General features: G+C 46.2%; 2 protein-coding genes across 5 annotated transcripts in view; both read left to right on the forward strand.

Moving 5' to 3' along the window:
* LOC119464319 (cleavage and polyadenylation specificity factor subunit 2-like) overlaps window positions 1–1678 on the forward strand; it is a 53786-nt gene extending 52108 nt beyond the window's left edge. Inside the window, exon 16 of the mRNA XM_037725230.2 lies at window positions 1561–1678. Coding sequence (XP_037581158.1) covers window positions 1561–1653 — 93 coding nt within the window. The 3' untranslated portion in view covers window positions 1654–1678. The remainder of the gene's footprint in view (window positions 1–1560) is intronic.
* A 723-nt stretch (window positions 1679–2401) lies between these two features.
* LOC119464320 (RAC-beta serine/threonine-protein kinase-like) lies at window positions 2402–12420 on the forward strand. Of its 4 annotated transcripts, none has more exons than XM_037725231.2 (8): window positions 2402–2671; window positions 3088–3217; window positions 4985–5154; window positions 5372–5494; window positions 5568–5679; window positions 6692–7202; window positions 7577–8032; window positions 10112–12420. In XM_037725231.2, the coding sequence occupies exons 3-8, from the start codon at window positions 5010–5012 to the stop codon at window positions 10346–10348; spliced, it is 1584 nt and encodes a 527-aa protein (XP_037581159.1). In that variant the 5' UTR covers window positions 2402–2671; window positions 3088–3217; window positions 4985–5009; the 3' UTR covers window positions 10349–12420. The 4 variants fall into 4 exon arrangements, with proteins under 4 accessions (XP_037581159.1, XP_049512448.1, XP_037581162.1 ...); XM_049656491.1 differs by lacking the exon at window positions 2402–2671 and adding an exon at window positions 2721–2929; XM_037725234.2 differs by lacking the exons at window positions 2402–2671; window positions 3088–3217 and adding an exon at window positions 3681–3834.
* The last annotated feature ends 775 nt before the right edge of the window (window positions 12421–13195 follow it).

Here is a 13195-nt window from a genome sequence, read left to right on the forward strand (position 1 = left end):
GGCCGCATTTCGATGGGGGCGAAATGCGAAAACACCTGTGTACTTAAATTTAGGTGCACGTCAAAGAACCCCAGGTGGTCCATATTTCCGGAGTCCCGCACTACGGCGTGCCTCATAATCAGATCGTGGTTTTGGCACGTAATACCCCATAATTTAATTTAATTAATTACTGGCTCATAGGAAATCAATCACTTTGGTCAACAGTATTTCAACCCGTTAAATGTTGCTGTCAGAACTCTTCCACGAGGAACACCATGTGTCATATGAAATAAAGACTCCACTTTTACCTTTGCTCAAATCTGCTAATATCTGGTGCATTGGTGAGCCTCGAAAAATAAAACTTCAACAGAAGGCATCGTCGAAACTGGCGTCCAGTGCTTTTTGCACTTCCCACATCAAGTGACACAAAATGTGTGCTTTGGTAGGCCTGGAGGCATATTTTAAATGAGAGCATCAGTCAAGACAAGGTAGCTCCTGTTGGGTCGTCCAGTTTTCCTGCTCCATCAGCTACGCTGCTTTAACGATGCCTCAAACACATGCACGTGCAGGTGTGCACATTGTTTTGATTATCACGTTCGACTAGTATTGATTGTAATTTCATCTTTTTCCCAGTGGATTGCTTTTATCCAATAGCATTATGACTGATTCAAGTATGAGAATGTTAGTTTATGTTCGTTGAACTGACAATCACTGCTTCAAGAGTTTGAAGTGTTGTGTAGTGTGTGCAGCATGCACTTTTATTAAAAATGTGTTTTTTTGGCCCTGTAACCTCTATTCAAGACACAACATAAAGAATGCAGAATGAATGGAACCAGTTACTTGCTGCAAGGATTTCAAACAAACGCTCTCCACATACCTGTTTTCGCAATTGCAAAGCCACGGCTTTCCTGCATAACATAGGCATTACTATAGCTAATATGCATGTCGCCAAATCTTTATAGCTTTTTGCCATCAAACTTCTTGAGAAAACACACATAATTTGGTATTCAGATTTTCTTTTACTTTCAGTAAAATTGCTAATTACTATTTCCATTCACTCTTCTTGAGGTTCTCCCTTGAAGTTTCACAAAATTTTTCAGAAACTTCTTGAGCAATTGTTTCTGTTGTTTCATACAAAATGCAAACGATAAAGCAACAATATGATGTATCACAGCATATGTTATGACAATTACATCTTAAATGAAAAAAAAAGCACATTTGTAGCAGTAATAAAGGAGTATTTTATTGTTTCTCTCTTCAGAGTGCACAAAATTCTATTGGCTGTCACAAGAGTGGTGTACTTGTCCATGAGGTCAAGAATGTCTAGTTGGCCACAACAGTATATGGGACAAAGGATTCGTGAAAACGCTCAGCTCTCACGCATCCTGGGCCCAGAAACTTGAATTCTAAGTTTCGGACTGCCTTAACAGAACAGAAATTCACATTTGAACTCGTGTCCTGTAAGCTTTCATACCAAACTGTACTTTGGTGTAACCAGCAGTTGTTTATTTCAGTAGTTGTGTATTTCAATTCCACAATGGTTAGTATTCTTGTTATTTCAATATATGTGATCTTTTGCAGAATGAAGCCGGCCGAATCAACATTGAAGGTTGTTTGTGCGAAGACTACTTCAAAGTGCGTGAAATCCTTTACCAGCAGTATGCCATCATCTAGAAATAAACATGTTTTTAGAAATGTACTCTTTCTTGTGTGTGATATGCTTGAAGCATAAAATATTTGGTTCTACTCTGTTAGTGCTTTTCGTTGCAGTATCTCCCAACATTTCGTGAAACAGGTTCCTCAGTGTTTTTTTTTTTTTTTTTTTTTTTTTTTTTTTTTTTTTTTTAACGAATGTCCGCAAAGTACTTTTTTTTTTTTTAAGCAACTAATGCTCATGTATTAGCTGATCAGTGCAGAAATTCAGGTAAACTGGTTAATTATGTTTGATGCTTTTTAGTGCTGAAAGATTACAATAAAAAAAGAGACCAGACACACAAAGGCCGTGGTGTTGGTATTCATTATTGATTAGATTTAGCTCACTTTGCCAGAGTATTTTCCCTGATAATCGGAGCACTTTGCTACGACTTTTTTTTTTTTTTTTTTCCGAATTCATGGGCAACTCGAAAGTTATCTCGAGACAAATTTTACGTTTAAATATACCGCCACGATCGTGGGATTCGCCGCCAAAAGCGAACTTCCGGAGAACGGTGCATCGCGACGCAACAGTCTATAGACTTTTCTACTTTTTTCTCACATTATTTTTTTTTTTTCGACTATGATTGCGGAGATGAGCAGAATGGCCGTGAGAACCGAAAGCTAGCGTTTCAGGGGTAAACAAGAGCCACGTAACATGAGTTGGCGTCTCTCCTGGGCACATTTCGCTCGATGTGGACGGGCGATAAAAAAAAAAATAAAAAACAACGGCAAAGCAAGTCTTGTCGGCGTCGATGCACCGCATCCTTCGACAAAACTAGAGCAACTCTTCTGAATTGATGACAGCCTCACCCATCATAACCTACTTGTTTGATATCGCTCGCGAACTTGGCGGAGAGGAGGTTCGGGGCGCTGGCGCGGATGGTCACACACAGGAGCACGGGAAACGTGCAAACAAACAAACATTGGGAACGACCGTTCTCGGAAGTTGTGCTTGCGACCGAGTCAAGTAATGTTAACTTTTCCTGACCATGGGCGGGTAAGCGTCACTCTACAGACTCTACTATCACTTGACGCGCGTTCGCGCGTCTGTTCGACAACGGTTGTCGGCGCCGTACGCGGCCGATGTTGTTTGCCGACGCACGGAAAGTGGTGGGAGGCAAGGCGGCAGCACAGGACAGCCGCCGCAATCGTCGCTAAGCCTACTTTGATGATCGGAGCGTGGTCTCCGCGTTAATTGCTCGCCGGTTGCCGAAATTGGCGCTTCTACCAAGCCGCCTTGGTGTGCAGTCTGCTGGTGAGGCCCACCACTAAGGTGCCACGGCTTGGGAGAAGTTGGAAAGCGGCGTGCTGTTCCGATAACAGCCCCCTTACCATCTAGGTAGCGGGCTGCGGACGCCTTGGCAGATTTTGGGTGGCGGTCGTGCTAACGTTGCGCGCCTGTTTCTTCGCTAGGGCTGCTCATCGACGGGGCGTCACCACTGACTGGATATAAGCCGAGGATACCAGTGACCTGCCGGTGCGTCGCACTGCGGATTTACATCATTGTATCTCGTCGGGCCGGGTGTTAAACTGCCGCTGCTAGGTGAGCCCACTTCCTACGGCAGTGCATATTGCGTTAGCTTCCTCAGTGGAAAACACGCCTGGATATACCAAACCTGTCTAATTGTTTGCTGACTAAGGTGCTCTGCGTGAACTGTCGTTTTGTGTCCTTATTTGTCTCTCCCTTGCAATGTGTCTAGTGAGGTTGCCGCCGTGACCTCGACAGCGTTTACGGTGCCTTGATGCAGCAGTTCTGGGAGACAGTTTCACAGTGGCGGCTTCGTGTACTGCCATTCGTCTAGCGCTCCCCTCAAAAACAAGAGAATTTGCCGTAAAGCCGCGTTTCGAGCGGCGTGCTAGCTTCGATCTCTCCACTGGCGAGCCGGGCGCTTGCCAAATGTGCGCACCAGCGCAGTGGTTGTCCTTCGCACAAGCCTTGTTGACAGTGTAGCTTTCTCATTTTGTTTGCGGACAGGAATGAGTTATTGCCAGCGAGAAGAAAAACAAAGTGTCTAACGGAACTCTTCGCGTCTTTCCCGTCTGCTTTTTTACCTCGTGGTGTTATTGCGCAAAGTCTAGCTGCAACATCTCTTCGGTCTTATCTTCTGCGCCGTTAGCTGTGAAGAGAGCCCCCAAAAACACCTACAGCCACCGTCAGCGGTAATGCTAACAAGATGTTTGCGCATCTTGGGTTCGGGCGGGCGGGCGACCGAACAGGCGAGGTCATTTCGGAGTCGTCACAGCATTCAAGTGCAGCTGACGTTGCTTGCTAAAAGCGGAAATGTTGCTCACTGGACGCAGGTTGTTGTTTATCCGCACCTGCGGCCGAAAATACGCACTAGCGCGCCGACATCCGCTTGCGATTCCGTTGTTTGTCCGTCTGTTCTGATCGTATCGTAGACAGCCTTGTTGCGGGATTAGTTGAAAGCAGTGTTCGTTATCTGTGCAATTTCTGTAGTGTGCAGAGAAGCAATACGGCGGCCAGCGAACTGAAGCACAACCAAATTTTCACCCGGGATGATCTGTGAGCCTTGTGAAAGCGATTTGCGAAGCCGTCTATGCGGCATTTGTCGATGATCCGCGCGCAAGCTCGTTAGTCAGAGGTGAGAGCAACCTGGCGCCCTTCTATAACAGTACTTAAAGGTGCTCCTATGAAGGAATATTTTGTATAGCATGACTTATTAAGTTTTGTTGCTTGGTGTAAACAAACATAATTAACCAATGTTACTTGAACTAGCAGACGTTCAGAATGCATCGGTGTTTGGTTTCTGTTTTTGCACTTGAAATACTGCGTTTCTCCTGAGCGTTGTGGCTAATATATGCAAAGCCTGAACCGCCGAGTGGTTCTTATGAGTGCATTTACCAACTCCTAAGGAACTCTGTTGCATGCAGTGTATTTCTTGCTTCAGTACATCTTTTAAAAGCTGTTTTGGATATTTTTAAATAAAAATATTCATTATTCATTAAACCGTGGCTAAGCCAGTAGGCTGAGTTACATTGCCATGACAGCTGTCATGTCAATCAGCTTCTTGTATACTAGAAGCCGCAGAAGTGCAATGGGAGCTGTCATTCACGTTTGCAACAGGAAAAGGCAAATCACCGCTTTAGTGCACCTCCTAAGTTTACATAAGAGGCTTGTTGTGTATGATGTTAAGTTTCTTTGCGACACATTCTTTCTAAGAAACCTATATGGGTTTTCTTTGTCGCTTCTTGCTGCAGTTGGGTGGATGACAGTTGTCTCTTTCATTAACCTTCCTCAACCTTACTTCCACAGAACTGATTTGCCATGTTGCCATCATGTGTTGTGTAGGCTGGCGTGGTCCGGCGGGGTCACGATGATGGAAGCGCCGCTGGCGCCGCAGCAACGTGCCCCGCTCGGAATGCACCCCGGAGGCATGAGCATGGCCCCCTTCGGCATGGAGCCCATCGTTGCCGACCCGGAGCCGTCCATCGTCAAGGAGGGCTGGCTCAACAAGCGAGGTCAGTCTATAGGTGGTGCTGCAGTGATTGCTCTTTTTCTCTATGAAATCGTTGCAACGCCATCTGTGGTAATTGTCGCATGAAACCTTGCATGCTTTGTCTAGTCAACCTCATTAGATTTTCTAGCTTAGCAGTGCTGCTGTTCAGTAACAGGTCTCCAGATACAGCTGTCATCAGCACATCTTCTTTACTGGTCTCTTCAATGTGGTCAATGCAGGGGAACACATCAAGAACTGGCGAAAGCGCTACTTTGTGCTACGCGAGGACGGCACGCTGATTGGGTTCAAGCTTAAGCCTGAGCATAGCCACGCTGACCCTCTGAACAACTTTACTGTAAAAGGTTTGTGTTCCTCATCATTGCAATAAGCATTCGGCACGACCAGTGGTAAGCTCTACTCTCTCATCTACTGTAGGCTGCCAACTGATGAAGTCTGAGCGACCAAAGCCATTTACCTTCATCATACGTGGCCTGCAGTGGACGACGGTCATTGAGCGCATGTTCTGCGTCGACTCTGAAGATGACCGGTGAGACCTTGCTGTTGGGGATAAGCTTGTCCACAATTGCGGAAACTTCTTATTGCTGATGCTTCTGAATATTTGCGTGTCGTGTGCTAGGCTGTGCAGACGACAAGCAAGCAATGCAATTATTAATTGCACCCAATGCACACGTAATATGCTATTCACATGCTGCTGTCTTCACTGTACTGACTATTGTTCTTGTCAAAAACCTGCAGGTCTTGGAATTAACAAAGTAAAATAGTTTTCTGATTGCGTTAATGTGAATATTTGAATTAATGTGTTTTGTGATACTGATTCAAAAAAGTATACTATTTGCTCATGTTCTGTGCGTCCCTGAAATCTTAATAAATAATAGTTCTGAAAATGAGGCTTTCCCTCGGGACATGTGTAAGCATCATGGGCAAATAGGTAAAAGGTGATGATATAATGTATCTATAACACCAAAGAAAAAGTATAGTGTGAGAACATCCACAGACAGTCTAAATCAAGTTGTTGAGTGGAGCTAATTTCTAGCAATTATAGCAAAGAACCTGTGGCCTGGGAAAGTAGGACTTGCTTTTTGGGATGTTGATGCGAACATCTGAAGCAAGCACAGCTCAGGCTTATGAATTTTAAGTTAAGGTGCTGACTTACTCAAGCTGCAAAAATTATACAGGAAAAGCGTAGAGGTCATTTGGAAGGACATGTTTCTAGCCTGCTTGTGTAAACTAGTGGCAATGTATTGGTTGTTGGGACTAATGAAGACAGTAAATGACACAAGATGATGAAAGGGTTACAAGGACAAATAGGTATGATATGATGTGCTGTTCATCATTAGTCATGCACACACTTTTCAAGTGCCCCAAAAATGGATGACAGCAAATGTTTGGTTGATAACAAATCCTTACGAGCATTGTCTTGAACGTGTGTCAAGAACACAACATAACGTTGGAGGCTGGGCAACGTCTGCATCGTTGCACTCACAGCTGCAAAGCCTTGCCTCATGGTGGGTGTGTGTGTGTCTCTGTGCTTTACGTAGGGAGGGTTGGTGCCGGGCCATCCAGCAGGTGTCCGAGAAGTTGGCGAGCGAGGAGGACGTCGAGATGGCTGAGCCCAAGGACGAGCAGTCCCTGCGTGACAAGTTCAGCATCTCCACCCGCACATACGCGACGGGCAACCGACTCAGCCTGGACAACTTTGAGTTCCTCAAGGTGCTCGGCAAGGGCACCTTTGGCAAGGTGGTGCTGTGTCGTGAGAAGTCCACGGAGTCCCTGTATGCGATCAAGATTCTCAAGAAGAAGGTGGTCATTGACAAGGACGAGGTGGCACACACGCTGACCGAGAATCGTGTGCTGCGCAGCACCAAGCACCCGTTCCTCATCTCGCTGCGCTACTCCTTCCAGACAGCCGACCGCCTCTGCTTCGTCATGGAATACGTCAACGGTGGCGAGCTCTTCTTCCACCTGTCACGCGACCGCGTCTTCACTGAGGAGCGCACCCGCTTCTACTCGGCCGAGATCCTGCTCGCCCTTGAATACCTACACAGCCAGGTGCGTCTTTACCTCTCACCTGCAAAAATTCTGTAAACAAATCTCGGAAAGCCTTCATGCTCTATAACATAATTTTTGTCGCGCAAAAATACAGGAAAAGAATAACTCGCGACAAGAAGAGCAGCCAGTAAAACAGGCGCTACTCGTGCTTTCTCCCTAGGAGAGCCCCGCAGTTAGGAGAGGAAACGTCATTGAGCGAGAGTTTTTGGTTGAGAAACAGCCTTGCAGGGTTGCTGACTTGCAGAATTTCGCAAAAGATCTCTTAAACTGGCTTTCGGGGGACTGACTGTCTCTTTCGTTTCCTGAAGGCCTTGTCCATCCCAAGAATGGAGCCTCCTCCATTTCAGTGAGGGTCTTTTGATGGTCTATTGCAGGGCATTATCTACCGGGACCTGAAGCTGGAAAACCTCTTGCTGGACAGGGAGGGCCACGTCAAGATTGCAGACTTTGGCCTCTGCAAGGAGGACATCTCATTTGGGTCCACGACCAAGACCTTCTGCGGCACGCCTGAGTACCTGGCACCCGAGGTGCTAGAGGACACCGACTACGGCCGGGCCGTGGACTGGTGGGGCCTGGGTGTCGTCATGTACGAGATGATGTGTGGTCGCCTGCCCTTCTACAGCCGAGACCACGATGTTCTCTTTGAACTCATCCTCGTTGAGGAAGTCAAGTACCCCAAGAGCATGAGCCCCGAGGCGCGGAACCTGCTCTCGGGTCTGCTCGTCAAGAACCCGAGGCATCGGCTGGGCGGCTCAGTCAATGATGCCGCCGACATCAAGGTGCACCCGTTCTTCCGCTCCGTCAACTGGGACGACGTGGCCCAGAAGAAGGTGAGTGCTGTTTCTGGGACTTGGGGTAAAGTTTACTGCTCCACTCAATTTGCTTTCTAGTTTTATTGCAATCGCAATTATATGGACACTGCAGCCGCAGTTGTGACATCAGCAACGTGTCCCAGTTTTGGGCAGTGAAAGTAAGACACAAAGAATGACAATAGCAATTCCACTGAGAAGTGAGACCCCTCCCCTATTTCCCACTACCAAAAGCCCATCTCTGATTACATCGTCCTTGAACATTGCGTTCTGGCAAAACATGCTGAAGTTCAAGCAGCAGAATGCTAGCGGCTCGTGCAAAGAGTGCTGCAGCTCAACTCTGGAGGTGCGGTGACATAGTAGTGTGATGTGGCTAAGGCAAAGCAGTAACGCCAACAGTACTGCAGTTTTGGAGCAGGAAGCAGACGCACATTGTGCCTGACTTGAGGCGGCAGCGCCCATAGAAAGAAGTTAGTCTCTTTGTAATACCATTCAAATACCTTGTTATTGTTCTCAGTGGTTCACGTTTCTGGTAAAATCGAGGGGAATATGGAATACCGTTTTTATCTGGCCTTCAAATGGGCCTTTTTTGTGTAGAATTTTAAGAGAAGATGGGTGTTATCGTGGAAATGGAAATAGTGATGATGGCTTTATCGTGCCATTGTGTCATTTGCTCTGCGCCGTCATGATTACCACACCTACTATGACTATTCAAAAGCCATCTGTAGTCATTTTTTTGCTTCTTTTTTTTTGCCATTCACATGCATTAGAACTTCATTGTTACAATCACTGCCAAAGTGCATTTAAAGTAACTTTGGGATCTGGTCTGCACTGTGTTTTTATGTATTTTTTTCCTTCAATTTTGCTACACTTGCTACTCCTGAAGGTGCTGAGCCTAACTTGAAGGGTAACTCTTAGGATTCTTTTCGTCATGTCAGAGATGTCGGCATCTGCCGGTCCCCCTTTCACCCAAGAGGAAATGATGATGCTTATTAAGGCCCAGGATCAGACCTCTCAAATCCTGGCAGTCCAGAGGGCCCGCGAGAGGGCCATCAGGTTTGACCTGATGGTCCCCGACGTGAGTTTACTCGCGTCTATTGTGGACCCAATAAAGTTCACTCACTCACTCACTCACTCACTCACTCACTCACTCACTCACTCATGTCAGAGAAGTAGCTGCTTGAAATTCATCTATATGTCTGGTCATATGCAAGGTAGCTCAGTTTTCAAAAAGCAAGAAACACCACATAGAAACCGAAGCCAAAAACGGGAGCATCAGTAACTACACGTCAGGACAATGTGTTCAACTGTAAAGAATTCTGAACATTCCTGGGCTATGATCTTGTAGTAATGCCTTTTCCAATGCTATTCCTTTTCCCACTTTTGGGGTTTCATCAGTGGTCAGAGCAACATTCCACTCGTGTTATCAATGGGATCAGCCAGCCATGAATGGTGGGTGATAAGAGTAGCATAGAATCAAGCGGAAGGAATTTCTGCAATACCACTGCCCTAGGCTGCACAACTGTTCTTGGTGCAAAAAGGAACAAAACAAAAATTGCTTTATAAAGGTTACATCACTGTCAAAGCCTTTACCCCAGGAAATAAGTTTAACCTGGAAACTCATGGCAGTAAGGCTCCTGCGCACATTGTCCAAAGATGAGCTTCATGAGATGTCAGCACTAGTGCTGGTGCTCTTATTTTACTTACATTACGAGCAGCAAACACAGGTGGCCATTGGAAATCATTTACTCATGTTCATACTCAAGTCAAGTTTAACATCACTGTCAGTGAGTTTCGTTATGTTAACCCACACCTGCTTATACTCGCATCCACTCGAACCTTCACTCCCTAACACTATCTCATGCCTGGTAAATGTGCGTAGAACAGGTACGAATCAGTGTGCACGTGTGTGAGTTTGCTGACCTATGGTAGCATATCTTCTTACATGCCTTAATATCTGCTTCTTCATCATAAGCAGCCAGATTATTGGTGCGTGGGCTCAGGCTAGCAGAGTTTTGAAATAATATTTTATGAGTCTTAAACAGTTTAAAGCTGTTGTCACAACAAGCTTGTGAGACCAACCCTGCCCCTCACCCACAGGTGACGCCGCCCTTCAAGCCGCTAGTGACCTCCGACACGGACACGCGCTACTTCGACCAGGAATTCACGGGTGAGACAGTGGAGTTGACGCCGCCCGAGGAAGGCCCCCTGAACTCCATATCCGAGGAATTTGAGCAGCCCTATTTCCAGCAGTTCTCGTACCACGGCAGCACGGGCGCCCTGTGCGGAGGGGGTCGCGGCTACTCGGCAGGAGACCGCAAGGCCATCCTCTCCTGAGCGGAAGAGGCCGTTGTGGAACTTCTCTCTTTCCCTCTCTCTCTCTTTCGTGAACAGTGCGCACACAGCTGAGGCGGAACGCGCCATCCAGGTTACGCAGTGCACTTGCGTCGGCCACAGTGAAATGGAACACATGAGCCACTCAAGGGTGAAACGTGTTCTGTCATCCGTCAAAGGTTACCCCCACAAGCCTCTTTATTGCTTATAATTCTGTACTGAGTTGAATGGTTTGAGATTGCAAAAGCAGTTGTTTGACCCGGCACCTCATCTTTGAGTGTGCTATGTCCTTTTCATATTTTTCAGGAGAGCTTGTGCTAAACATGGTGAGCACTTATACTTGTTCTTAAAGGACACTGTGAAATATTTATCACGTTTAGTATCTGCATTCACTCTGAAAAGGTGCAATGAACCATGACGTTCGACCAAAATGTTGCTGGGCAGTTTGTTACAAAGCGTGTTATGAGTTTATGCTATTTCAGCACCGAGCAACGCATGTGGGAATTGTCAGTTGCATGTTACACTACAGTAAAATCTCGATGCTGTGAATGTCTTGGAACATCAAAAGGATTTGTATTATCACAAATTCGTAGTATCGCTTACAATGTTCACAGCACCTAACTGAAAGTAAGACATTCTTGTTTATTACGTTTGTGACTATTTTTAGTTGAAGATGTTCTTGACGGCCTTCTGGACCTTCATTCCCTTAGCGTTGTGTCAAGTATACGCTTGCAGAATGTGCAAAACTTTTCACTTGTTTCTTTGCATATCTATCCAGGGCTCAGTGCATGTCACAGTGAGGGCTTTGCAGCTACGAAGTTCTTGGCCAGGATCATGAAAAGTCCAGTATTTGATATGCCACTTCGCAGCTACGCACCACAACCATACTCTTCCTACTGTGAATAGTTTCGTGGCTGCTCACAAATTCGTACTACCCGTCGTGGCCCAGTATAGTATTCAAGTCATCCCAAAACTGAACTCATCATACATTTTACAGGACTTCTTACAAATTCGTAACATCTTGAAATTCAGGTAAACCGTGATCATATTATTCAGATTCCACTGTGTCAGAAAATAATAATGTGAATTTAACTTTTGTGTAAGAACTTCATTTTGTTGTGCTGTGTTACAAGCTAGCCACTGTACATACTGCAAAGTAACGACGTGACTTTGGTACTGGCAGTGCTGGCCTGCGATAAATCCTGGCATTTTCTGCAAGTTCACAAGCCTGCGGCCGTGTAAGCTTGCTGATAATGGCTGTTTATCACATCAGTGACGGTGAAAGTGTCAAGTGCATGCTCTTGCACAATATGCGAAATTCTGCAAGTGTGCTTGTACGCACACCTCCTTTGACATAGCCAGGATGGCGGTCCTTGGGCTAGAATCGTAATTAAGTTGTAAACGTGCGGGCTGATGACATCCCTCCTGCTGCCTTCTGTTCCTCGCACTGTCCAAGCTTTCAAAACGCGTGTCTTTGCTTTAACAGTTCTACTAGTGGTAACGCGGCGATCATGGTTAAGGCAAGTTAGATGTGTGCAATGGCTTGCTTATGGAATTTTGCGTTGCAGATTGCAGGCATTTTACAGGTGTGGGTGCTGTAAGAGAGTTTTAGAAATAAGCAGCTCAAGTGGCTTGCTTATGCAAAGCATCCTTGGTGTAGGAACGGGGGGAAAAAAACGCCAACATCACTCGGGCACAGAACCCAAAATCCTTTGTGCAAATGGAACATGTTGGGCTCTAACATTGGGTCCGCTATCTCTAGAACTTTCCCACGATTTTGTGTGAAAGCCGTGTGTGAAAGCCTTTGTGGGGCACAGTTTCACTCGACCCCGTTTTGGGGGGACTGTAGCTGTGCTGCAGTCTGAAATAGGTGCCGCGTTTTTCCCTCAGCTGTACTGTAGCAAATCCTGTGCTATGGACACACTCGCATTTCTGCCCGATCAGTTGGCACTGAAGCCGCCGATATGCAGTGGAACCAACCAAGTTGCCCTTCCGCTCGACTCCTGGGAAGAATGGAATGCAACGTGTACATAATGTAAGGCCTGAGGTGGGGCTAATAAAATGCTTGACGGAGATTCTGACTCCCTTGTGTTGGATGAGGATGAGGGTATTGAACTGGAACTGAACCGTAATGTTAGATTTTTTTTCACTCGTGGGCAACATCGAAAGGAAAATGCTGTTAACGCTTTTCAGTTCAGGCTGGCCACCTTGCATGGAGCTTTGGATCCATGCATTGCCTGCACCTGTGGCTCCACTATGCTACCTCATTTGTAAATACCCACCATTTAACCGTGATATTAGAAGTAGCAGCTCCGTTAGAATGGTTTTCAGCATATTGTGCTAAGAGCAGACTATGTTGTGATAATGCGACAACATTAAATCGTATCACAACGCGTGGACTCGCCCGACTCTGATGCTTGCAAAGTACACGAAAGAATGGAGCAACAATGGAGCACGTATACTTGTTGCTTGTCCTCAGTATGACTGTGAACGGCAGGCATTGACCTCTTCGTTAGTGCCAATTAAGAACAGGCATTCAGTGAAAAAGTGTTACTGGACCATTAACCACACATATCAATGAAGCGAGCCATCAAGGCTATCCTAGAATGTTTAGTTAACACAGGTTAGCATTAAAGGGCCCCTTTCCAAGTCTGGCCATTTTGAGCTGACAAGCACAGTGCATACAATGTGTGCTAACGATCCTGTCCGCAAAGTATTACACCGCTAGGCGCCGTGAAAACCACTGAAATCTCGAACCAAACACCGTGCACCCTTGTCCTCGCGAGTGCTGCATTCCCAGCCGGAAAGTTGATGTCAATCGCACAAGTTCGCAGTGCTGCGACATCAGTC

Source organism: Dermacentor silvarum, chromosome 9 (assembly GCF_013339745.2).
Source record: "Dermacentor silvarum isolate Dsil-2018 chromosome 9, BIME_Dsil_1.4, whole genome shotgun sequence".
In the NCBI taxonomy this organism is placed as follows: domain Eukaryota; kingdom Metazoa; phylum Arthropoda; class Arachnida; order Ixodida; family Ixodidae; genus Dermacentor; species Dermacentor silvarum.

Excerpts from the sequence above, each read along its gene's own strand:
- LOC119464320 (XM_037725231.2), top strand. The coding sequence starts at position 5,010 with ATGATGGAAGCGCCGCTGGCGCCGCAGCAACGTGCCCCGCTCGGAATG. Across the intron at positions 5,680-6,691 it reads GTCGACTCTGAAGATGACCG|GGAGGGTTGGTGCCGGGCCA; the intron begins GTGAGACCTTGC and ends TGCTTTACGTAG. Across the intron at positions 7,203-7,576 it reads TTGAATACCTACACAGCCAG|GGCATTATCTACCGGGACCT; the intron begins GTGCGTCTTTAC and ends GGTCTATTGCAG.